Below are 27,058 nucleotides of genomic sequence, written 5' to 3'. Positions count from 1 at the left end.
TCCTTTGGGAGCGAGAGGAGAACTCGGGCCTGAGCACCGCCTTGGGACAACTGTATTTGGCTACAACAATGGGCAGGAGCCTTTGCAACCTGTCCCAGGAGGACGGTGCCTTCGAGAGCAGTGGGGACTCCCAAAGCCTGCTTCCTGGTCCAGCTCGGCCGGGCTCTGATAGATAGCATGGGTCTGACGTTTGATTGGGCGTGTTTTCAGGGTCCTTCTTTTGGGCAGCCTCCCCTGTGGCCTTCTGCTGGGATGGCCACAGAGTTGCATCTGTACCCTTTCTAGAATCCACTGGAGCCTGCTGCCCGTGGAGCCGAGTGCAGGGACAGGCGGCTCCCACTGGGCCTTCACCCGGCTCTGGCTCTGGCTCTGGCTCTGGCTCTGGCTCTGGCTCTGGCTCTGGCTCTGGCTGACGAGCTGTGTTGGTGATGAAGTTAGTCTGGCTGGCGTCCGTTTGCCTCTCTGGGACTGTGGGTTAAGATGACTAGAATCTGGTAGGATTTGTATAGAAGATCACCTCGCTGTTGTTCTCTCGGGGGGACACCAGCTGCTGTTATTGGGGTCCTTCTCCAAGAAACCCAGTGTCAGGACTTGATCCAGACCCCCTATCCCTCACCCATATCACCATATCACCCCCCCAAATGATGGATAGAAGTCCTGACTCTTGCAGTTGTGAGTGTGACCGTGTTCAGAGACGAGGCTGCTTCTTCACAGATGGTAGCGGTTGTGCTAAGGGAGTAAAGCCATACCTCAGCAGGGTGCATCCTAATCCCTCCTGAGTGGCATTTGATACAGAGAACAACAGACATGGGAAAAGCCACAGACAGGGCAGGAAGCTTCGCTCCCACCTGGGCAGCAGAAGCTGGCCACCTCACCTTCTGTCAGAACCTGCAGAGGGACAGTATTGACCAGCCGACCACCCCCCCCCCCCGCCCCCGGCTTCTCGCCTCCACAGCTGCGCCTTTCTGCTCCTGGAAGCCACTGTCCTGGGGACCTTGCATTATGACAGCCCCCTGTCCCTCTGTCTGTCATACTATGGTGCCCAGATGCTAGCAAAGTTGCTCAGGATGGTAGATGTCAGAGGAATGTCCAGACCATGGGTCCTCAAACTTTTTAAACAGGGGACCAGTTCACTGTCCCTCAGACTCGCTGGAGGGCCGGACTATAGTTTTGTTTTTGTTTTTAAACTATGAACAAATTCCTCTGCACACTACACATATCTTTTTTTGAAGTAAAAAACCAAACAGGGCAAAAACACCCGGCGGGCTGGATAAATGTCCTGGGCTGGCCGCATGTGGCCCGCGGGCCATAGGTTGAGGACGACTGGTCCAGACTAAGACAAGAAAGACCTGGCCATTGGCTCCAAAAAAAGAAAAAAAGACCAACAGAAGTCTATGAGCCCAGCAGAGCCCTAAGAAGGGATTTCACAAGCTCCACTCTTCCAAGCACATTTTGAAGCCTCTCTCTCAGCTTCAGCCCTTTCCCTGACCGCCACTCAGGCAAGCGTGACTGAGCTCTTGAACTTCACTGGTGCATTCCAAAAGCTACCCCACTTCACCAGGAATCCTTCTGCCCAAGTGCACTCAGCTCCCTCTCCGTGGGTCAGCACCCCTAGCCTGCGGACTCATGCCACTGCTGGGTCCCGCACATCATCTTCAGGGTCCCAGCCTTCTGTGTTTCCCGGGTCTGGGAGGTCCTCAGCACAGGGACTTCTGACTCTTCTTGATGAGAAGTCTTCCTCTGACCTCTGGGATTAGCTCCCCTTAAGTCTGGCAGGATGGCACAGCTGGCCAATCCCCTGTAAGAGTTCCTGTACCTTATTTGCTTTAGTCCAGTCCCCTTAGTGGCTGCAGCGCCCTACTTGTATAGTCGCACCCAGTTATTTGGAGGGCATTGAAAGACCAGGCTAGAAGGGCTGTATCGTAGCAGTTTACCGTGCAAAATGCACGATTTAGACAAATGTGACCCACTTTCTGCTTACTCCCCCAAATTGCTGTTTGAACTCATCTATCACACCTCTGCTGACCATACGAAGGGGCCCTGGGGCAGTGTTGAAGCACTTTGATACTAAACAAAAAGTTGGCCGTTTGGACCCACTTCGTGAGCATGAAAGAAAACGTGACACAGTTTCTGTAAAGATTTACAGCCTCAGAAACCCCAGGAGGCAGCTCAACCCGCCCTTATGGGGTGACTGTAAATCCAGATGGGACTCCCAGCAAGGGGTTCGTGGCTGGAGTCACGATTCAGATGAGGACATCAGCATAGCACAGTCTCAGTAGTGGCATCTTCGGTTCAAAAGGAATTGGGCATCCATTCTCCCATCCACGGGACCCTTTTACATAGTGAGTCTTCTCTGTCTTGGGCGCTCTGCTAGGTGCTAGGGATCCCTGGTGGAATGGCCCAACTCCTGAGCCCCTGGGGCTGTCATTATCATTATTAGTATTAAAAATAATAATGTTTAGAGCTATCGTTCCGTGGTATTGATGAGCTTTACGCTGCTGTACAGCCGTCACTGCTATCTGCTTCGACAACCTCACTTCATTCCGAATGAGACTCTGGACCTCTGACACAACAGCTTTCCCCTCCTCCCTTCCCTGCCTACAGAAGCCACGAATGTGCTCCGGTCTCCTCGCAGTCTCCACCTCTCATAGAAGTGGAATCATGCAACGGGCACCCTTTGGCGTCTGACTGGTCTCAGCACAATGTTCTCAGGGCTTACCAGGCCCCAGCATGACTTAGAACCTCATTGTTCTCTGGTTGCTGGATAGTTCATTAAGGAGCCCTGGTGATGGAGGGTGGGCTTACACAGTGGGCTGCTGACCACAAGGTCAGGGATTCCAATCCACCCGCCACTCTGCAGGACAGAGATACAACCCGAGTTACTGTCCTGTAGGGTCATTTGAGTCAACAAAACTCACTGGTAGTGAGTCTTTCGTTCACACCACACTGTGTTCCCTTGAGTGTGTATCCTAGTGTTTATGCTGAACACAACATTCAGTATGCTCACCATGAAGAGGAGAATTCCAGGTAGAATCATTCAGAAGTATAGGTATTGCAGCGGAAGGTCTCACCTGAGAGGGTAGGTACTAGGCTGGACTGAGAATACCTGGCCTTCATGGTGCTGGAGGGGAGTGGGGCCTGAGAAAGAGCTGACAGGCAAGAGAGACCCCATGTCCCCTTTGGCTGCAGTGTCCAAGCATGGGATAAGCCTTATCCCATAAAGTGTCCGTGTCATCGAAATCTGTCATGTGCTATCAGAAAGTGCCATCCATCTTCACTTAGTAACATTGTTGATAGAAAATGGAAATACCAGGCAACAGTCAGAAGTGAAACCATCTTGCGAGTGAATAAAGGCCACAACTGAGGGACAAGGGCTGTCCTTCTGTCACCAGGGGGGCAGGGTAGATGTCCATTTTCTGGGCATTCAGTGTGAGGCCTTCCCAAGTCGGAATGCGTTCACAATTCACAATCGGGGCAGTGGAAGGAAGGCGTGGAGTTGTAACCCCTGGATCAGCAGGTTTCTAACAAATACTTAAATGTCTGTAGGTAGCTTTTGTTTGGGAGGAGAGTGCACGAGAACAAAGATCTTGTCATTTCTTAAGCACACGTCACCCCTCCCCGCTCTCCTTGACTTGGAGACTGGCCCAAGTGGATCTTCAAGAGCCCACCATCCAATTCTGACAGCATGTGTTCTTTGTAGTGTCCCGGTCCATGCAATCTGCCCTTGACGGGACCACAAGGACTGTAGCATCACACGGTGGGCCTCGAGTCCCCCTCCGTCCTGCCCAGGGCCTGTATCCCTTTGTTCATCAAGATCCAGGTTTCTGTCCTGGAATTTGTCTTTCTGGTCAGGCCGCACTTGTGTTTGTCGCTGCCGTGGTGCTCGGGGACAGCTATTGCACAAGCCATGGCCTCCTGCCGATGCACAGCATTGCTGCCGGTCCCTTGCTTGCTTTCTCCTTCAGTCCAACTCCTCCTGCTCTTTCTCGTAGGATCACCCTGTATGATTACCAGGCCATGTGCAGAGCTAACAAGGAGAGCAGCGACAGCGCCCACGGGCTCCTCAATGTGAGTATGCAGCCACTCCCAGCTCCTCCCAAGCACGCTTCTCCCACAGGAGCGCCGGCCCGCCAGCGAGAGCCTCGCCTGCACTTGAGAGCATCGAAACAAAACAAAAATTGAACCTTGAGAGCTGTTCGCTAACTTTCTTCCTTAAGGAAAACCGCTTCTGTTTAAACAGCTGCAGCACGCACGTGGATGGCAAAGATGTCTGACGTCTCTGCGGGATGAATGCAGCACCGGTTGTGAGGGCTAGAAATAGGCAGACCTTTTGTGGAGCCTCTTCCTCAGGTGCAAAATAGAATCGCGTTTTCTCCTGTAGAAGCCTCCTAGTGGTCGGGGACGATAGCTGTTCGCCCGTGAACCAATGCATACATGTTTGAAGAGTCTAGCTTTTTATCTAGCAGGGTTTGCACTGTGACTTAGCCGGGAAAACTCAGGCGTTGGCTGCAGCGTCTCTGGTCACACTACTGCTGCACTTCGGATTGACCTCCCTGGAGCTGTTTCCATTGCTGAAGATCAGACACTGGCGTTCACACGGCCCGAAATTAGCTGTTGTCATTGACCTCCGGCTTGGAAATGGAATTTACAGTGTGCAGACTATGCATGCTTGGCCACCTGAAAACACATGAGAAGGGACACAGGCCCCAGTCCCGCACGTGGCTGTCAGCCTAACCCTCCCATGTGGTCTTTCTGTAAATAGCAACAATTGGCCTAGAACTTAGCATGCAAGGCAAAGCTTTGAGCCGTCTAGGCTTTAAAATGGGGACGCGTGCCTTCTTCATTACAGGTGTGAGATATAGAAGAGCCAGAGATGGTTTAAATACCAAGTGCTAGACATTACCCTCCTGGACTGAGGGGGTAAAAAAAAAGGGATCCCAGGCTGGGCTATTTTTGAGGAACCAATAACTTAGGACTTTGGTTGAAAACTAGAAAATATTTTAATGGAAAACACTACTTTTTAGGGAGACTCGCCATGTCTTTCAAATTCCAGCTTTCCTCACCTGCACATGACTATTTTCAGACTTAAAAATGTTCCCAAGATGTAGTTTCATCATTAGGTGTAAAAGACTTTAGCCTCCTGAATGATCATGTGCATTTTATTTTAATCCTGTATTTGCATAATCCCTTTGTTCACTCATACATATATTGAGGTCACGCCTGGCATGGATTGCTTGAATGCTTCCCTCCCCCAACCCTAGATGGGACTGGCCCTGTGTCTTCTCCCCAAAGCACCCTTAATCCCCTTATTTGTTCACTCTGCCTCCCTCCCTCCTGTTCTTACTCAGGAGGCCCCAGCAGTGCCGCTGCCCATCCCAGGGGGCACACAGACATAGGTATTAGACAGGGTCTGGCCACCTGGACCTTTTGGGGGAAAAGGAAAGAAATTAAAAAGGGTGATGGTTTTTGATGCAAGGTGGCTTTTTAGTTTTCAGCTACTATTGAAAGTCCCCATCCTTACTGACCCTTCTTCTGAGAGCCCAGAACCCTGACCTAGGGAACGAGCCACCACAGGAAGAGGTCCACAAACCGGAAATGGATGTGGGCGAGGGGAGGGCGGGGGTGCTCCATAGATTTTGTTATTTTGTTTGCTCCTCAATTTTTAAATTGAATTTCTTGCCCAATACAGGAAGGTTTCAAGAACAATTCCTGTCAACTAACCAACCAATGGGGTTGAGTTAGTTTTGGCTTATGGTCATTTGCTTGGGGCCACAGTGACTGTTTTCTGGGAAGCTGACTGCCAGCCCTTTCTTCTGAGCATCCTCTTGACCCTCAACCTCCCATCTTTAGGCTATCAGTCAATCATATTAGGTGTTTATCAGACCCTGGCACTCCCCAAGAACTGTTGGAGGTGTATACATTGTTTCTTGTCTTATTTAAAGCCAAAAGCCAAGCATTCCCCAGCTCCCTTTAGGCTCACAGTTCTTCCACGTAAAATGCTCAAAAGAGAGGAGCAAGCAGCTGTCACTCCAGAGGCCAGGATCAGGCATCCTGCAGCTCAGAAACCTAAGCAGGACCAGAAAGGGCTCTGAGGTTTCTCTGGGCCTGCCTTCTGGTGCCCTCACTGTGCTGCCGCCATCGCCCGCCTTTTAAGTTCGCCCACCGCCCACATATCTGGCATACCTAGGTACAAAGAGCCAACTGAGGGGGAGCCCTGGTATTTTCCAGAATTCAGGAAATTGAATTATCCACATAGGAAATCTCACAGAGTAAACAATCCAACTGCTTTTTTAAATTAAAATATTCTGAAATAAAGATTAGGCTGTCAATGCCTTCTTTTTATAGAATGAAAGGGATTTTCTGCGAGGATAAAATCGCATGCTTGTATGGCAATCTTTTCTTTTTCGTTCTTGTTTTTTTTAAGTCCATCTATGGAAGTGTGAGAAAAGGCAACTTGAATCCTACATAATTCATGGGAGACTTAGAAGGCAGGCGCATGCAATCTGTGCTTGTTTCCATGAGCAGCGTCCAGTGCTGGAGGAGACGGCACCACGTACCTATCCCAGGAGCGGCCCCAGGAATCACCATTTGAGATTAGTGACAGGATTCTTGCCTCCCTGAGTTAGGCTGCGAAACATGAGCCCTTGGAGAGTAAAGGTGGATGTTGTGTTTGCTGTACTTGTGCATCCCCCGCCTCTGGGGATAACCCTAGTATCAGACCATGTTTACTTTACTTGTAAATCTCATCACACTACAGATGAATTCCACGTTTGGGATGTAGAATCCAACCCCTTTCTTCCTTTAGCTAGAACTTCACTTCTTTACCCTTTTAAAAAATTTAAACATGATAGCAATCTCTCGGGAATAACACCATTGTCTTTCTGTAAAGCCTGAAGTTAAACTATAGACTTGGTGTGTGTATTGCTTTTAATTATTGGAATTCTTCTTTTCAGCCTTATCACGCCTTCCTCGCTGCAGTGAAATGGATAATGACAGAACTCGTCTTGTAAGTACTTTTGGCTACATTTTCAAAAAGTATTATGGCTTTTTAAAATCACAAAGTGAATTGGAAGACAGGGTCTTGCACTCTGAACAGCATTAGTTCTCAGAAAGCCTGGGGAAAACGCCATGGAACATCTCCAAGTCTTCGATGTGGAGCCCCACCCCACCCCCCAAGGCTCTCTTATTAAGTTATGCGTGGTCCTGCCTATGACTTTATGTCACTGTTAGTAGACAAACAGCTTGCAACGCACAAACCAGATTTATTTATTGTGGTTACTGTTACATTTAACATGAACGTCTGGCGGTTTGTCATGCAGCCTGGGTGGGCTGTGGTCAGAGGAGCGAGCTGCCCGGCCCTGCACTGGGCTCCTCCCGCTGTCCTGGCATTTTCAGGAAAGGGGGCCTGCACCCTGGGCGGGGCGGCAGGGGTGGGGGTGGGGCTGGCTTGCCCCAGGTGTGATTCTGTTGTTTATGGTGTCAAATCAGGGCCCTATTTGGGGGAAGGGGGGTGGTTGCTGCTGGTTGCATCTGTCACTTAGCTCAGACTCTAGATGATCCAAAAGGAGACATGCAGACGAGATGTAAGACACATGACAGAAACAGTGTGTCACCAGGAAGAGGCTTCCACTGACAGCCGTGTAAACCAGGTTGTGTCCTGACCCCAAAAGCTCATTCGGAGCCCCCAGCCCCTGCTTTGTGGGGCCAAGGCAGGACAAGCATGGTCTTCTTTGTGGCTTCAAGCCATGTATGAATCTGACAATGCTTATCCATTCAAATGAGGACAAAGGTCTGCAGAAAATGTGGTCAGAGACAATGGTGGGTCTTGATGAATGGGCTGCTGGGGAGAGGAGCCTCCAGCTGAGGAAAAAGAAATCATGGAGTTTTGATGCCCCTATTCATATGCAAGAGGATTTACACCACGTTCCCATTCCTCACTGACAATGGAGAAATTCAGGTTTTCCTTAAAGTTGCATCTTGGTAGCATCATTTCATAGAGAGGTGGGGCACCCCCTCCCACCCCCTGCCCCGGGCCTTGAGCACAGACACATTAAGCTTAAACAAGTCAGGGTCACAGTAGAAATTCTGAATCTGGTGGGTTGTTTTGCTTTATTATTGCTTCAGACCGAAGTCTTGGGGCAGGGGATGCTCTTTCGGGATCTCTGAGCCAAGGTTAGAGGCGACTCTCTGGAAATGGGCTCCTTTTGAGACAAAGAATTAAAGTACACGGTAACAAGTAACACAATTAGAAAACTTGTGGCCGGTCCAGTGGGGTCCTCAACCAAGAGTCCTCTGGTCAAGGGCAACCTGCGTGGAGGGTTTGGCTGACTCTGGTGATCGAACAGCCTTTCCCACACGTGCGAGGCTGGGGACAGCCCAGGAGCAAGGGCGCCGCTTTGGTGTGGCTGCCTGCTTGTGCCAAGGTTCTTTGAAGTGAGGGGGCAACGCTATGAAACACAGTGTGTCCGCTCTGCCGGTGTGGCCCCTGCGAATCACTGGGCCTCTCCTTTGTCTGTTTAGGTTCCTGGTGGAATTTAACCTCTGCAGTTGGTGGCACTCAGACATGACAGCTGGAGGTAAGCAGCGGCCGGCCGGCTTCCACGTCTGCCCTGGGAGTGACAGGCTCTGGGTCCCCTGGGAGCTCGTCATCGGGGTGCATACACTCGAAGCTCCCCTGGACGGAGTGATGGTTTCTCAGCCCCGCCAGTGGGAAGTCACGCTTTGTGCTGTAGACAGGGCCACCTGTATCACATGAATTCCACAGGCGTCGTCCAGCCCTGGTTGAATGTCAACTTTGCCCTCTTTCTTAAGGAAGGCTTTGAGGTCCTGCACCACACAGGTCACTTCTCCAGAAGGCCTGCGGGCCGTGCTGACATCTCAGGCTAAAGGAGTGGGTAGCTCCCTCGTTCGTGTTTCTACTGCTGCCTGCACAAAGCCCACATCTGGCTGTAGTGCTGGCCCTGCTGAACAGCCGTCACCGTGCTCGGGGGCTGAGGGGAAGAGTTGGAGCTCTGTGGGCAGGGACCCTGGCTTCGAAGTCAGCACGTTAACTGATTTCCCTTGGGCCGAGTTTCTTCATAGTCAATCAGGAGCAAGTCCTAGGTTACCTGTGTGTGCATTTAGCAGTGCCACAAATCATGTGACAAGCTGAGGACCAGGAGCCGTGGTGGTGGCCGGGCTGCTAACCACAAGATCTGCATCTCAAACCCCACCACCACTCCACCAGAAGGACCCTGGGGCCGCCTGCTCCCGTAAAGGCACGCAGACTCGGGAGCCCTCTCTGTCCGACAGGCTCACTAGAGTCAGAGTCAACTGGACAGCAGTGAGTGGAAGTCAAGCACAGGAACTAGAACATAATCCTTCAAAATGGTAGCTATAATTCATGGTGCTGATGAAGCTCGTGGCATTGGCAATGACACTGTCGCTGACCAAACAGCTCAGTCCCCATTGTCCTGCAAACCAAACCCTGGCTCCCACCTCCTCCCTCTGGACTTGCCTGATCACTGCTTACTGTTTCTCAGCTCCACTTATGCTCACTTGTGCCCTGTTGCTTACCTGGGATGCGAGCCTACGACGGCCATGAGTACTTACCGTGTGCATGCACGTATGTAAAGTCTGTCCTTCAAACCATTTAACAGTACAGTTCAGCGGAGTCCTTTGAACTATGGCTCTGCTGTGCAGACATACACTATTTGGTTCCAAGTGTGTTTGTTTTTAGTCACTTCCAACGGAGCCTCTGTGCCCACTTAACAATCACTCCCCAGCTCCTGGTCACCACTCATCTTCTGTCCGCCCCTGTAGATTGGACACTCCACATCAGTTGGACCATACAATGCCCAGTCTTTGGTGTCCGGCTCCGTTCGGCTAGCATCATGTGTCCGAGGTTCACCCACGGTGTTGCATGAATTTGAATTCCTCTGTTCTTTATAACCGAATAGTGTTCTAGTCTGCATGTGGTGTACGTCTGCCACATGGAGCCAGTCCGCTTGTGGGGGAGGGGACCGCCACTCCACCTCTGGACTGTCAGGGATGGTGCAGTCGGCACAGTGGACAGAGATCTGAGGTGCCTCTGCATTTGGAATGGCTGAGGCGGTGCGGTAGTTGTACGTTTAACATGTAGCAAAACCACCAAGCTATTTTCCACGGTAAATAAAAAACAAAAACAACAGTAGCCCAAACCTTAAACCCATTGCCATCAAGTCAGTTCCAGGGCAGAGCTGCCCACCTATGGGTTTTCTGAGACTGTGAATCTGTGTGGAAGTGGACAGCCATGTCTTTCCCCCAGGGAGTGACTCATGGGTTCTGACAGTTGAACTTGAGTTAGCAGCGAGCACCTTAGCCATGGGACCGTTATAAGGGTTCTGGATTTTTTTCCCCGTCTGCTGGCAAACACGTTTTATTTCCTATTGTTGTTGCTTTTCAGTGATTCCCATTCTATTGTTGATCTTGGAACAAGACCCAGTAACAGCCATTCATTCTCCTTAAGTTTTACGTACTCGCTGACTCCACGGAAGTGAACTTTTGAGCTTTTCTCTTCCTAAGGATCTTTATGCGTCTGTCCCAGTCAGCACGCACGCTGAACTGTTGCTCTTCGCAACGGTCCCTGCCTCTGTCTGTTGCTAATGACTCCGGAATTCCTTGATGGCACAGCTGCGTCTTAGCCATGGTGAGGCCCTGCGCGTTAGCCAGGAGGTCAGCCATTCAAACCCACCAGCCAGCACTCGGGAGAAAGCGGAGGCTCTTTGCGCCAGTAAAGATTCATCTTCGAAACCCTATGTAGAGCCACTGTGAGTTAAGACTGACTGAAGGTAGTGGCTCTTTTAATGCTGGGTTTATCGATGTTTCTTATAGACCTATCTATCTCAAAGGACATGTTTCCAGTTGACACATGAATGAAACCATACATTTTCTTTTTTAAAAAAAGACTTACTTAAAAACAACATAATTATACCATTAACTTATCAAGGAAACGATGTGACGCTCTTGCTCTACATACAATTTATACTGTGTAGCATTATATGGTATTTGAGGTGTTATGTTCCACACATCCTAACGTCCCCTGGGTGGGTCAGTATGGCAGTTTCCACTGCATTGTTTGTCGTTGCATTTGATGTTTGCTCTACAAGAACTTTTTGACTGCACATAGTTATTACTGAAGTAATGTTCTCATGAGTGAAGCAAATTTACTGAGGTCAACGCTCATGTTATGTTCATGTCAAATTGACATGTATCTGTAGAGTTAGGTATACCACACAAAGAATTTCGAGCTTCGAAGGTTTGGGAGAAAATAAATCTGGATTTGTATCCATCTCATTAACTGGATAAAAGTCAGTGGTCTGAGGTCAATGGCAACCATTTGTCATTGTCATTGAGAAAATCTGAGTGTGTCAAAAGAATGTGTCCTAGAAACCGAGTGTGAAGAGCCAGCAGCTCATCGGTGATGTGGTGCACACCAGGTGTTTGTCCGTGCTAACTAAAGACCTCAGCAGTTCTTCCTAGGTCAGGCATGGCCATTAAAGTCACAGGTGTGTGGCTTTGACAAATCTGTCCATTTTTCTCTATTCAGAGAAGCAAGCCTGGTAGTCCAGTTACTAACTCCACACTCTGTAGTTTGCACCCCCAGCCTGTCCGTGGGAGAAAGACACGGCAGCAGCCTCTTCCATCCAGACCAGAGCCCCAGATACCCAGCCTTCGGCTCCACTGCAGAGGCCCTGTGCCAAATCAAGATGACCACTGGGGGCCTGGCTTCCCCCAGCGGAGAATGTGCTGGTTTCCTATGAGCTAGAGCAGGAGGCAGGCCGACACCTTTGTAGAGGGCTACACACGCACGCGGCCACTGCAGAGGGGCAGCCTCGAGGGACAGTGACACAGATGCAATGTGTCCACTGCCTCCCGCGGTGGGAGAGGCTTTTTGTGGCCCTAGTACCGTCCCCATGACCTCAGGACTCAGGTCTGAGGCTTGCCCCTCCCAACTGAGGCGGGCGGTGCCACCTTTCACAGTGAGAGCCAGGATCCCGTTGGGGGAAATGTAGCCTAAGGACAGACCGAGATGTGAACAAAGGCCTTCCCTGACAGGGTGATCATCACCAGGGGATTTATGATCGCAAATGTCAGCGACATTTAAAAATAAATTATAACTCATCCACAGACATGCATGCAGTTCTATTTCTGAACGCTTTTTAATAAAATGGAAAAATGCTCACGGAAGTATCATGTAACAAGAAAAACGAGACACAACACTGCATATGCCACAGAGATATCTATCATGGGGGAGGGGGAGGACGTTGAGCTAAGTACAGTCAGCAGTCAATGTGGCGAAAGGTGTCCAGTGAGCAGAGACCAAACTGGGGACATAGGGGGACAAGACTTTCCTATTCTCAGAAGAACCCCACCCCACCCCATGCAGTGACAGAACTTTTGTTTGAAAATATGCAATGCTCAAGATGTAGGAAACCTGAGAGTCAGCCTATAGGGTACTGACTGCTGTCTATTTATTTTACTAGCTTTCCCCCAATTTTTAAATTGGGGGTGAAAAATTATACACCTGTTGTAGGGGATAAAAGGGACCCCACATTCAAAAAGAACTTATGGGGACACACTTATTAAATCTTAAACAGGACAGAGACAAATCATACAGATGAGGGAGACAGTCAGCACAAGGCCCAAATGGTGGCCACGATTCCCAGAAACTCGGCCACTTAAATAGGACATGGAGAAACCTGTCCGTCAGTCACGATGGTGGCAGATGAAGACACTGCAGCTGAGGGCAGGAGCGAGCCTGCAGGGAAGGGGCTGCACGGGGATAGTAAACCCATGCAGATGGATGGCACATGGTTGGTTCAGGACCCTCTACCTAAGGCAGGTAGACTGTGGCTCATGCCTATGTGGCACTCAAATGTGCTGCCATCGGGGAGGAAACACCATCTATCTAATTAACAGCAACCTTATAGAATAGCTAGAACTGCCCTGCGGGTTTCCGAGGCTCTAAATCTAAACAGGAGCAGAAAGAAACTCTCGTCTTTCTCCCTAAGAGCAGGTAGTGCGTCTGAACTGCGGACTGTTCACTTAGCATACTTCGCTGAAATCATGTCATCCCCAGTCTCACCAAGGACAAATGCCGGCAAGTCCCCAGGTGCTGGCTGCCCCTTCCCTGGGTGCCTAGGAGCATGGAAGACATCCACGTCCAAACACACACACACACTTCCCGAGGGCAGGACTTCTCACATTGCTGGTCAGTGGTCATAAAACACACAAACAAGCAGACTGAAAACCTCGCTGCTGTCAGGTGGGTTCCAACTCTTAGCGACTCTGCAGAGCAGGGTAGAACTGCCTCCGCGGGTTTCTGAGGCTTAAATCTGTTTGAAAATAGAAAGCCTCCTCTGTCTCCCAGGGAACAGCTGATAGTTTTGAACTGTTGACCTTGCAGTTGCAGCTGAACACATAATGCACTAAGCAGTGCTCAGTATGTGTGGAGACTGAAACACTGGATTTAGGGCTGTAAATTGTAGGCTTCCACAAACCTAGTGTTCAGAATTTAAGTTCTAAACCTTGAGGGGCAGGAGAGCCAGGGAGAGGGAGAGGAAGAAACTCAATGGAGACTAGGAGAATGGATTGAGAACTGGTTAAATGACTACGCAACCAGGCTCTATGTCTCTCAAAGAGACGTCCCAAATTACAACACGACGTGTGGAGACCTATTTATGAAGTAGTCGATGGGACAAAGTCAAGCGAGCCATCTGGCTGAGGGACAATTGGCACCATGCCACGATGGGGTCCAGGATCCCATTGCTTGGGCTACGGAACTGGGCACAGGAAACCTTTAGAAGATCTTGTTGGAAGCAGATGGAAGTATCGCTGTCACAGGCAGACTACAGAAGGAAGGGCAGAGATTTGGGAGAGATTCACTGTTGCAGATTAGAAAAGTTTACATAATTGGGTCAGCCCCCCCCTCCCCTTACCCTGATTGGAGGAGTATGACTCTTAGTGCCCCAGTTCCCATCAGGGGCACACCAGGCATGTTCCTGAGGGCGAGGCTGCCCCTGAGTGGCCGGCCACGTGCGGCACAGCAAACTCTCTGCACCTGAGAGTTTGTTAGTTTGCTTGTTAGAATGAACTCCGTGGCCGTGAGAGGTCAACAGTCAGAACTCAAGGGAACCGGAATCTAGTGGAGACTCACATGGATTTCCGGCTCCCCCGCCCTTACCTGCGGCCCACCACAAACCAAGTGCTAGGAACATCAGCTCTCGGACACTGCAGCACCGGGGCCCTGTGGAAGTGGGAGCCTCCACACCAGGCTTTGAGTCCTGGGAGGTAAGGGGGTCCTCACTACGTGGGTGATGTGGGCGGACTGTCACAGGGAAGCCGCTTCACAAGACGGGACTGAGGGAAAATGAGACTATTTATGAAGGAATCACAAAACTCTCGCTGCCACTGAGTTGCTTCCGACTCACAGCGACCCTACAGGACAGGGGAGAGCTGCCCCTGTGGATCTCTGAGACGGTGACTGTTTATGGGAGTAGAGAGCCCCATCTTTCTTGGGAAGAGTGGCTGGTGGTTTCAAACTGCTGACCTTGTAGTTTATGGCTCCAGGCGTAACCACTGCACCACCAGGGATCCTAGTACCTAGGAAGACCAACCTGACTGTCCACCTGCTTCTTCCAGCTACAAGGGAAACCAAACCCACAGCCAACTAGCAGATCCTAAGTCACAGTGACCCTACGGGACCCAGCAGAACTGGCCCTTGGGGTTTCCAAGGCTATACTGCTTGACAGGAGCAGGCAGCCTCATCTTTCTCCCAAGGAGCAGCTGGTGGGTTCGTACCTGCAACTCTGGTCAGCTGCTCAATGTGAGACCCACGGTGACACCAAGGCTCCCTGAGTGATGAATTTGGAGCCTTTGGCAGTCAGGGCATTAGGGAAAGGGGTCTTCAGGAGCAATCTGGCCCATGTGATAAGCCTGGTTCTGATTGTCCTTTTGGCTTAGAGGTGAGCTTCTCCTCCGACTGCAGGTCTTGTCAGCTGAGTTCTGCCCTGCAGGTGGAGATAGTTGAAGGTTGACTTCTAATTGGAAATAGCCGAGCGGTATCCATTCATCAGGAGGACTGAGGGGACTGCAGGATTGAAGCAGGAGGAGAGCAAAGGACGGGGAGCTGCAGCCAGGTGCTTTGGTGCAGCGCGGCCTTGTGCCGGCTCCAAAGACCCACGCAAGACACCTGGTCTCTGTGGACTCTGAATTCCTCATTTTCAATGCACATAACAGCCGACCACGTTACATGACCGGCAGAGGGGAGGGTGCCTGTGCTTTGGTTTCCCCTGGTGGTTCTCATGGCAAACAAACACCAAAACATATGACTGTTTCTTAGGGGACTGCAAGGTGCCGAGGGAAGTGGGCTGGTCATCTCCCGTGGTTCGACTTTTCCTAACTCCCTTTTCTCACTGTGCCAAGGGGCTTCAGTGGGGACCCAAGGCAAACACCCATGTCCCCCTGCCCAGCTTTGTGATCTAGCGCAGGCACATGCTATTTTCTCACAGTGCAGGCTTTCAAGAAGTCCAGATCCAGGGTGCTGGCTCTCAGGGAATGTCCTTGTCCCTTCTCAGCTTTGTCCCCAGGAGTGGTATCCATCTGCTTGCTTGTTATCGTCTGTTCTCGGGACCTTACACAAGATTGCTTTAAGCTGCACCTGATACAAATCCTGCCTCCTTTCTATGATAAAGGAACCCAACTCTCCAAGCGGACTCACGGCACAGGTTACATAGGATTTGGTAACACTTGCTTTGAGAGACACAGCTCCATCCAGAACACACACACATAGCCTTTAGACAGTGAGTTAATCAGTTGCTAGTTGGGGTGCCCTTTGCTTCATCTGGGCCATTTTGCACCTCCTTCCCCCTCCCCCAATTCCCCTGTAAACACCCCACACACACACACACACACACACACCGGGGAACATTAGCCTTATCTGGAGACAAATAGCTGTGGTCACAACTAGGGGACAGTGCTGCTGGCATTTAGTGGCTCAGGCCTGCAGGACAGCCCGTGCCACAGAGTGATCTACCGCAGACATCCTCACTGCCCACTCCAGGTGCGGAACCCTCACCAGACACAGGGTGTGGGTGGCCCCATGGGAAGGGCAGGGCAGCCTTCACACGCCCTCTCTGGGAGGTCATCCGGCACCTACACGCCCCACACACCTGGGCAAGCGGCGGCCAAAACTGTAGCAAAAACAACCAAAAAGGACTCTGGCATTTTGTCTCCCTGTTTTCCATCTTTAGAAGCTATTCTTTAAGGCTTTTACAGCTCACTCCACCGCCACACCGAGGGACCTACTTCCCACGGACTGTGGCAAGGCCTTGTCACGTTCATGGTGCCCATCAAGGAGGGCTCCCCTTTCATGGGCACTCTTCAGATCCCCGGAGCACTCAGAAGTGTGCCTACTGGTAGAACCTACCATCAGTGCTCAGCCAAGACCTGTCCCCTCAGCTGCCTGGGTGCAGGTGGTCACACTGCCTGCCCTCCCTGGAGTCCCTGAGTTGAGCCGACTGATTGATCAAAACTACCCGCCAGCCGGGTCTGTAGCACTCTGCTAAGTGTGGAGCTCCCCTTTTCTCCTGATGGTGAACAGCCACGCCTCCTGCGAGTCGGCTCTCCCCCTCCCCCCTCAGTGGGCTGTTGCCCTCTGAAGGTCTTGTAGAGCAGGGGGCCTCCTCGACCCAGTGCCAGAAGGGAGTCGTTTGAACCAATGTGAGGCCATTGACCCGCAAGGTTCCTTCTAAGTGTACCATGCCCCGGCTAGCGAAAGCCCCTGAGCTGGACGCGAGTTTTGTTTTAGCTGAAAATGGAATCCATAATTACACTGTTTATCTGCTTCATTTCCCTAATGAGGGCACTGTGGGAGCGCATTTCTGCTGGATGATCACAAAGGTTTCATCTGGGGGAAGCTGCACGGAGAGAGGAGTTGGCTGGCCCCTGCCTGTGAAAGGGGGAGCCTTTGCTGAGATGGAAGGGGGCTGGTTCAGCTCCGTGGGTGCTTCTGCTCTGGGACATTGTTGCTAAGGGAAAGTGAAAGAAATGTCGTTGCGTGGACACTCTCCTGAGTGCTCTCCTCACAACGTGGCAGGGGATGGCTCTCGCTCCACAGCTGTCTGTGGTCAGGTCAGGTGGTCTGATGGTGGTGAGGAAGATGCTGGGCTGGACGGCCTGGGCCCACGGCAGGCACTGCCACACAGAGCGCAAGGCAACTCCGGGGAAGTGTCTTCATTTCTCTGAGCCTTAGTGTCTCCGTCCGTAGCGTGGGGGTCCTGGCAAGGTCTTGCTCTGTGCTGATGGCTGACCACGAAAGGCATTTGGTCCACTTTAGGTGCTTCGTGGAGTGAGACCATGGGGGGCACAGCCTTGGTACATCAGGATGCTGGCCCAAATGTGCGAGATTCGAGTCTGTCCAGGGGCACCTCAGAAGTACAGGCCTCAAAACAGCCACTGAAACCCTGATGGAGCAGAGCTCGCATCTGGTTCCCCGGACTCAGAACCAACCTGAGGGCCCCTGGCTGTAAGTGCTTCCTGCGCAAATGGACGTGGTGGTCACGACGGGGACCTTCTGAGCCACTCCAGGAGGAGTATGTCTGCTGTCGCAGCCCCCATTTCCACTCCAGGGTAAAACGGGAATCAGCCCAGCCGAACCCCATGCTCCCCCTGCATCTGTACTTGCCGAGAGGCAAGCAGTGGATCTGGCACGGCCGTGAGTTGAAGCAGTGCCCATGCTCTTGCTGGCTGCCTTCGTTGTTGGCGTCAAGTCCCATAGATGCACTGGTACGGCCGGCACCGACCTCGCGTTTCCCACAGCGCTCCAGACCAAGGAAGGGCTTTGTGGGAAGCCACGCTGTGTAGACGCGAGGTGACCGGCCACAGCTTGATCTGAAAGTTCATGTGTCTTCCCAAAGGACAGCAGGGAGGGCACGGGGTCCTTTCAGTATTCCCTCCCAGCACCGTGATTCAGGGACGGACGTCAGTTCTTCTTTGGCATTCCTTATTCAATGTCCGAATTTCGGATGTGTGGGGTGATTGAAAAGGCCACTGTTCAGGTCAGGTGCACCTTAGTCCTCAAAGCACCTGGGGCCCTGCTTCTTGACACTTTAAAGAGGTGTTGCACAAAAGTTAGTGTGCCCTCCTCCCCCGAACCATTTTATTGGGAGCTAATCCAGGTGCCGTACCATGCCATAGTTCATCAGCTCCCTTTTACTCCCACCCTGAGGTACATTTATTATAATTGCTGTTTCTAGAGATTCTTCATTCCTGGGTTTCATATACCAAAAAACAGAAAAATGCTTTAAAATATTCAAAAAGGCCATTCATATGGAAAAAAATACATCAGAAATAAACCCCAATGTGAAAATAAAACAGTAAATATTGAAAGCCCAATCAAGCCCAGTTGTCTCAGGGGAGGTCAAATGACAAGGCTTTAACCCTTCAAGTCAGGTTTGACATTTTAATCTACCATTTTCTTCCCTCCAACACACTGCTTGGTACCCAGTTGATTCCTGTCCCTCCATTAGGGAAGGCTTCTTCCCTGTGTAGATCTCACATGTATCTCGGGCTTCCACTGTCATCCGCAGCCTTCTGCAAACCAGCGTCTCAGGATTGGAGCTCTGATCCTAGTCCCTCTCGGGCTCTGGATGGCACAGTCTGTGATCCTCAGGGCACAGATGCTCAGTGCAACGCAGTGCGTCCTTTGAGCTCTGCACTGCTGTTTCCTTGCACATGGGTTGTGGATCCAAGCGAGAGGAAATCTTGGTCCATCCTGCCTTTGCTCCGCTTATGCCTCAGTCTTGACTGTCTTTGCAGTGCCCTTTGACTTATTGAGGTCCGATGGTCTATATGTCATCCCACCGCTCCTCAGTCCTCAGGTCTTCTCTCATTAGTGTTCAGGGCATCATGTCTGTTCTGAAGTGTTCTCAAGAGCGTAGTTTGGATCTGTGGACTTGGTTTCCTTCAGCCTGACCTTACACTGATCCACGGTTGGGCCTGGCCGCCTTAGTTGGCTGCTGATAGCGAGCTTCCCCATCGTCTCTTCCCCTGGACATGGTCAATAGGACATCTCTCTGTTCCCTCTGGAGAAGTCCTCATATATTGTTAAAAGTATATCTTCTAGGAGCAAGTCATTGGTTCTTGCAAAATCCTGTCACCAACCCAAGCTTCACTTCTATCACCAAGGCCATATTTTCCAACTACTGTCCCTTCCTCCTTGTTTCTAATGCTTGCGTTCCAATCACCAGTACTGATCCATGCATCCTGATTGCTTGATAAATTTCAGACTGAAGATGATGGTAGACTTCTTCACTTTCTGCATTGCTACTTCTAGTAGCTGGTGCATATGTGTGAGTAATAGTTGTATTGACGGCGTTTCCTTGCATGGGGATATTATCCTGCACAGACAGCACTGCACTTCAAGATAGATCTTGAAATATCCTTTTTGATGGTGAATGCAGTTGCTTTCCTCTTGCATCTTTCATTCCCAGCCTAGTAAGCCATCTGATTTTGTCATTCAAAATGCCATTTCAGCTCCCTAAGTCCGAGAAGGTTGATGTTTATGCATTCTGTGGTGCTCTCAGCCTTCCTATTTCCCAGGGGAGAATACTGGGGATTAACTGAAGGCGGCAGATGAGGGATTTGTGCTATCAACTTCCCCACTTCAGAACCTTCCTGCTTACCACCATGCTGTCCTGTCTCACTGTGATCAGTATCTTTGCCACTTTAATGTTCGTGACATTAGTAGAGAGCTCCGGGTGTTGCTTGTGTTTCCTAGCTGAGGTGCACGCGGCGCTCATTAGGTCTGGGCCCAGGACTAATGGCTGTGACATGCCTGGCTTCACGTCACTCACGGGCACCCCCACCCTCGCCAAAGCCACCGTCCAGAAATGGTGTCCAACTCGTAGTGACTGCACCCAGCAGAGTGGAGCTGTTCCTGGGGGTCCTTGAGACCTGACATCCGTATTGTCCTGTACTGTGTTGTCGAGTTATACTGCACCGCACTGTATTGTAGTTTGAGACAGTCAATCATCATGGAAGCAGACAGTCTCATCTTTCTCCTGGGGAAATAACTGCTTCTGCTTTGAATTCTCAGTCTTCGTGGTCACCAGCCCAGACAGAGCTTCACCCGTGGCCCCGCCAGGGCTCCGTAACCTCTGATATATGGATTTTCATTATCCCCAGTTTAAAAATAATAAAATCAACTTGTTTTGTTACTTCCTTCCTGGGTGTAATTTATTTCAATCACTTCGTCACAAAGATTTTGCCCAGCACCTACTTACTATGTGTTCCTCCATCAAACTAACCACAAAGCAAGTCACCCAGGAGAGTTCAACCCCACAGCTCCATGGGACAGGCAGGAACCTCCCCGTAGGGCCCCGAGGCTGGCTGTGATCGTCATGGAAGTAGACTGCCTGTCTCCTCACCTCCTCTTTGGCCTCCTGCAGCACAACTGTGGGTTTGCACCACTAACCTTGGAGTTAGCAGCAGAGTGTTTGAGCCCCTGGGCCAGCATGCCCCAGGCTTTTGACTGTGAAAACTGACAAGGGGTGTACACTATGGGACAAAGAGCTTCATAGTAGTAAGATTCTGTTGGTCCGTGGTTGTGGGTCAAAGGCATTACGTATTTTACTATTTTCCTTCTATAATAAAACCATGCAATTGTATCATGACCTCTGCCTCACCCTAAATAATGTGGTCTAGCTTATATTTTACATATTTATTAAGATATACATTTGCATTGTTGCTAAGCTGTAGCGAGGCTGAGGTCAGAGCCCCGGTGACTGATGCTGTCCCAGAAAGTAGAATTCTTCTGCTGCATAAATGATAGCTGATAATGCAAGACCACTGCGTGAGGAATTATAGGTTAGAGCGCAGCTTGGCAGGCACAGTGACATGACTACAAGCTGCCCCAGATTACAAATGAGTTTTTCCCTGAGCCTGTTTTTAAATCCAAAGGCAGCGCACTTAGGAATGGTTCCTATCTAACATCAGTCAAGTACCTATCATGATCTGCCGTGTACCTTTCTATGCTTAAAAAATACTAAAGAAAGACAGGCTAAGACACCTTTGGCCAAATAATACAGTAACAATACTAATGAAATGTGATGCCTGCAACAAAGTAGCATAACACCTGTTTGTGGTTATGAAGCCCTGTAGGCACCTCGGGTTTTTAATAGGATTGGCTTGGGGGGTTCTAAGCACAGGTTGTAGGAGAGTCAGCCTGACAGACTTCCGCAACTGCCAGTTAGAAAATTCCATGGGATCCGGCGGGGCTTAGAACCAAACTCAGAGCCGCGGGAGCCTAACTCCATCCTCAACTGCTCTGGGCGGGGATCTCAATCGGGAGTGTGCACTCTGAGTTCTTGATTCCGTTCTCCCCCCACCCCCATATCCCCGCAGCCCAGAAGTTGAAGCACACCCTGGAACCTTGCGACACGGAGTACCCCGCATTTGTCTCGGAGCGCACCATCAAGGAGACCACCGGGAACATTGCTTGTGAAGACTGCTCCAAGTAAGGCCCCCGCCCCCAACACACACATCCCCCCCCACGGGCAAGTGGGACACAGGCAGTTGGCTTGCAGAGACATGGGTACATATGGAGGGGTAGGAGTGAGTTGTGTGGGCATGTGTTCTTGTCAGCTGGGAAGAAGCATCGCTGGGTCTGTGAGATCCTTCCAAGGGTGGTCCCCATTCAACTGCATAAGAACATTTCCTGGAATGGGGGAGACTTCTCTGTCCAGGTGCTTACTGGTTAGAGAAGATCCTGCGGAGCTTTTCACAAATGGATGGTTGATCATTTAAAAGCTGGTTCAAGGAATTCTCAGGTCACATCCTTAAAACTAACTGGCCTTTGTGTTTTCCCAAATCTGGTGAAACGGTGTTGGTCTCCCATGTCTCCATGTGCATTTCACCGATGACTAATGATGCTGATGCTATTTTAACAGTTTTATTGATGACTTGGACTTCCTTGCCTCTTTGGTCCCGTGAGACTCCTGAGTTGGTTGGTTGGGTCTATTTTTTGGTTTGGATATTCCTTGTGTTCTAGATTCCATTTGTTTATAAGTAACACACATAGTGCATGCGTCTTCCTAGTCTTTGGGGGTGTGTCTTCAACTTTTAGAGACGTCTTTTGTTGAGTAGTTTTCTGCGCTCTTATTTTAATGTACTCTAATTTATTCCTCTTTCCTTTCATGACTTGGTGTCTTATTTTTTTCCCCCTTATAGGAAATGATCATTTTATTGGGGGCTCTTACAGCTCTTTTTACAATCCATACACCGATTGCATCAGGCCTGTGTGTACATACGTTGCCATCATTCTTTTCTGGACAGTTACTTTCTATTGAGCCCTTGGTATCTGCTCTTTTTTTCCCTCCCGCTCCCCCCCCCCATGACCCCTTGATTAGATTGATTATAAATTATTTTTATTTTCACCTCTCACACCAACCACTGTCTCCCTTCCCCATGTTTTCTGTTGTTATTCCCCCTGGCGGGGGGGGGGGGGGGCAGTGTATGATTTTGTGTCAATCATTGTGATCGGCACCACCTTCTCCATCCTCTCCCCTCTTTCCCCTTACCCTTCTGGTATCTCTATCCCCACTCCTGTTCCTGGATTCCGCGTGTCATAAGCTCCTATCTCTTATCTGGACCTGTGTACATGCTCCAGTCTGGTCTGAATTGAGCAGCAGCACTGGGGTCATGAGAGAGACATTCTCCTATAATGTCTTTCTGAGTGCTTTCAAGCACTGCCTTTCCTGTGCAGGACTCTAATCCCTCTGGAAGTGATGCGTGCGTGTCGTCAGGTGGAGTTCTGATTTCGTCCTTTGCTGTGTTGGTGGTATGTTAACCAAGCTGTGCATTTCCTATGAGTGGTTACGACGCCCCCGTGCCGGGCTGAGCTCCGGTCTCCGTGCAGGTTTGTTGCTCGCCCTGTGGTGTGTCAATGGACCTAAGGATCATCACTTTAACTAGGACTTGCTAGTTAGGAGAGCAAGTGCCCGCTTCCTTCTCATTTACATAGCTATTCTTGACTTTTAAATTTTTTATATTAATTTTGGTATACTTTGTTAAACCTGCATGAATTCTATGATTTTGATTAAAAGCAATATGTTTGTTATAGATGAATTTGAAGCCAACTGCTGTTTTAAATATTGGACCTTTTCATTCATAAACTGAGTATCTCTATATACATCTTTTTCAATGCCTTTAATACAGTATTACAATTTTATTTATGAAAGACTAAAACATAGTATATACCTTTCTTGTCATCAGAAGTACTATCTATTAAAATTACATTTTCTAATTGGTAACTGCTATTAGTAAATCACTGATTTGTGTACATTGAATAACTTATACATAGCAAATTGCTAACTTTTTCTTTTAGATCGAATTGCTTGTGTATACATTATCTTGGACTTCTTGCATAGGCAACAATATCATTAGTGAAAGTTTACCTTCTAATTGTCATTCTTAACTGTGAGTGTGTGTGTGTGTGTGTTTTACTGCTCTGGACTTCTGATACATTGTTGAGTGGAAGTAGTGAGAATATCAACTATTTTCAGGTTTAAAGAAAAGCCTTCTGTAATTCCATGTTACATATAATATCTGCTGTATGGTTTTCAAATTAGCCACTTGGGTAAAAGAAAACCTCTATGAGTTCTTGTTGCGGCTTCTGTTGTTTGAAATTTGTATGAATGTTGAACTGTATCAAACATTTTTTCTACATCCATTACTAGAATCACCTTCCTTTAATTTGTTAATGTGTTGAGTTACACTGTTGTCATTTTCAAATTTTAAAGCTGGGAAGTAGATGATGTATCATAAACATCTCTATAACAGTAAATACAGTATTTAACTTGAAAATAGTTATTTCCCCAGGATGAAGCTCAATGGTACCAGGGAGAGAGAGACACACACACCACCACCACCACCACCACCTCCCCAGCTCTTAGCTACCCTCCATACGGTTCCTGAGACGATAAGTCTTCACAGGAGCAGACAGCCTCATCTTTCTCCTTGGGAGTGGTGGTGGATTTTGAACCACCAGTCTTGCAGTTAGCAGTAGGATTCTCATATTCAGATTCTCTCTCTCTCTCTCCCTTTCTCTCCCTCCCTCCCTCCCCCTATACTTCTCCCTCTCCCTCCCTCTTTCCCTTTCTCCCCCTACCCCTGCATATGATTTATGTTGAAAATATAAATCATGTAATATCATTTGGTTTTCTTCTTAAGGTTACTTCATTGTAACAAATTAGCCTCGATAGTTTTCCTCATTTTCTACTATCTGTAATATTTTTATAAGATTGAATTATCTATTTCATATAGGTTTACTAAAACTTACCAATAAAGTTATTGATGATTGATGGGATTTTGTGTATGTAGCTAGACTTACAACTACAAATTTCTTTAATGATTTGAATTATTTTTTCTTTTTGAAATGGCTTTAGCTATGATATTTCATAGAAAGTTGCTCATTTCCATCTCAGTTTTCAAGTTTATTGGAGTGCATGTGCTAATTACATTCTACTTTGGTTTAAAACAGTGGTTCTCAACCTTCCTAATGCCGGGTACTTTAATACACTCCCTCATGTGATGGTGACCCCAACCATAAAATTATTTTCGTTGCTACTTCATCACTGTCATTTTGCTACTGTTCTGAATTGGGTGATCCCTGTGAAAGTGTCATTTGGTTGAGACCCACAGGTTGAGAACCGCTGGATTAAAAGTTGCTACTGTAGTTGTACTTTGTTCCTGTTTAAATTCTTGATGGCCCTCATGGATTCCCTCTCCCTCCCTTTCCTCTGCAATCTTGTGCTCAGCCCCCACTCCGTCTTCACACTGTCAGAGACGTGTTTCTCATTCTTGTCCTTTAAGAAGGCATCATTGTTTCCGTGGTCTAAGCCTGTTTGTTGTCGTACCTTTCACCTTCTGCTTTATTTTGTCAGCTTCTTGTCTGTATGATTACCATGTGTCTGGGGGTTACTCTTTTATTTGCTAACTTTTTGCATATGATATTTTTTGTGTGCCTGCAGATGTCTATGTGTATGCTCCAGTCTATCCCCATAAAGGGTTTTAATTGTTGTAGACCTCTCACATTTTTCTATTATCATGTTCTGATCTGTATTTTTGAAAAGAGTGATTCAGAATCTCCTAACTTGTATCTCTTTATTATTGATCTCTAAAGCACCATTGTATTTTGCTTAATACATCCTTTTTGTTTTGTTTTTGTTTTGTGGAGACTTGCTGTGTTTTCTGTGTCCGTGTGTGTGTTTAAACAAGCTGCATTCTGTGTGTGTGTGTTTAAACAAGCTGCATTCTGTAGCAGCTAGTCCTGGGATCGGTATGTATCCGCTGGGGCAAATCTTCCCATTTACTGTTGATGTTCCCCACCAGCATTATGGTTGGTTGGTTTAGCTTCTTGTCATGCAGTTCATTTTGCATTTTATATTTTGAAGATGCACTGCCATGTATCTTGTACATACGTGGGATCATGGTCTCTGTCCCAGTGGAGCAGCCCTCTTTGTCCATGGAATAGGCCCTGGGGCTTCCCCTTGGCTTTGTTTGCTGAGAGAGCAGGAACTGTGGCTCTGCTCTCTGCCGATGTGTCACTGTGTGGATTCAAATCTGGTGATGACTGCTGGAACTCAAACACCTGCTCCGATCCCTGCTTCGCAGTCTGCGGGGCATACTCCTAGGAGCGGAATTGCTCGGCCATGCAGTCAATTCTATGTTTGAAAGGGTTGTTTTTGTTTCTGTGGTTGCATCCTGTTAAGATTACATCAAATCGGTAGGGGGCTCAAATTTACCTACATTCTCACCACCACCCCTCCCCCGCGTCCAAAGGAACAGCCAAACTAGTGGTGGAGAAGTCCGAACTCGCACATGCCTGATCTTGCTGAGCAATGTCTCTGCACTCCCGGCCCTTCTTTGGACAAAGTCTACTCAAGTCCCTTCCCCATTTTATAAATTGTTGGACTTTATGTTATTGAGTGGCTAGGATGATTGATTTTAAGCAATTAAACCCGTACACATACAGCTTCCACATCGTTATCAGCTGTAAGTTGCCTTTTCAGTTTATTGATAGATGTACTGTGTTTTCACCCCACTAAATAATTTATTATCGTTGTCAATTTGGCCACCACTGTTTTTAGTGTAGAGTGCTTTTGGGGTGCTTTCCGGAATGGTGGTTAAAACTTCTCCTTTGTCTAGAGCAATGGTCTCAGCCTGTGGGTCGCAACCCCTTTGGGGGGTCCAACGATCCTTTCACAGGGGTCCCGATTTATAACAGTAGCAAATGACAGTGATGAAGAAGCAACGAAAATAATGTGATGGTTGGGGGGTCACCAACACATGAGGAATTGTATGGAAGGGTCGCGGCATGAGGAAGGTTGAGAACCATGGGTCTATAGTGTCTTATTTAATATGTACTCGGCATGGGCCATTTCACTCCGTGGTCTCCCAGAGGTTGTCCTGTGGATAGAATGTCCCACTGCCTTCTGGCCTTTGACTTTGCATCTTTGTAAGTAGCTTGACTTTTCCTCCTGATGGCGTTTTAGAAATATTGACCCTATCTTCATTGTTCTGAAATTTCCTAAAGTGTGTCTCGAAATAAGTTTGTTTTTATGAGTTTATGTACTTTTCTCCTGATTCATTCCTTTCGAGGTGTATTCCAATTAACTTCCTTTTGAGGTAGTCTTCTGCTTACAGAAGCCATTAGGTTTTTAGTATTGCCGACCTTGTCCTCGAATCCCTGTAAGCGTTGTTTGCAGAGCTGTGTGTAATTCCGTGCAGCCTGTTCCTCTGAAGCCCCTGCCCCTGGCTGGGACTGTTAGATTTGAGAAAGGAAGGCGAGCTCACCTTGGGCGCACAGAATAATCACGACCAGTTGAGATGCAAAAAACGGGAAAAGGAGTTTATTCGCTAGCTCAAGCTAGGGCTTTCCTCCCTCCGCTGCCCGCTGCCCGGCGCAGCTGGGACCCAGTGTCCAAAGGGGATCAGCCCCGAATTCTTTGTTGGCTGGGCTTTTATGGGGCAAGGGGCA

At 49.0% G+C, this 27,058-nt stretch overlaps 1 protein-coding gene across 1 annotated transcript in view; it reads left to right on the top strand.

The window, feature by feature from the left end:
• The window catches only part of CACNA2D3 (calcium voltage-gated channel auxiliary subunit alpha2delta 3), a 978,241-nt gene that overhangs the window by 914,919 nt on the left and 36,264 nt on the right, over positions 1-27,058 (top strand). The window contains exons 32-35 of the mRNA XM_075550920.1: positions 3,993-4,068; positions 6,954-7,006; positions 8,521-8,576; positions 21,424-21,535. Coding sequence (XP_075407035.1) covers positions 3,993-4,068; positions 6,954-7,006; positions 8,521-8,576; positions 21,424-21,535 — 297 coding nt within the window. The remainder of the gene's footprint in view (positions 1-3,992; positions 4,069-6,953; positions 7,007-8,520; positions 8,577-21,423; positions 21,536-27,058) is intronic.

The sequence above is a fragment of the Tenrec ecaudatus genome, chromosome 5 (genome assembly GCF_050624435.1).
Source record: "Tenrec ecaudatus isolate mTenEca1 chromosome 5, mTenEca1.hap1, whole genome shotgun sequence".
Taxonomy (NCBI): Eukaryota; Metazoa; Chordata; class Mammalia; order Afrosoricida; family Tenrecidae; genus Tenrec; species Tenrec ecaudatus.
This window is presented reverse-complemented; position numbering and strand designations above follow the sequence as displayed.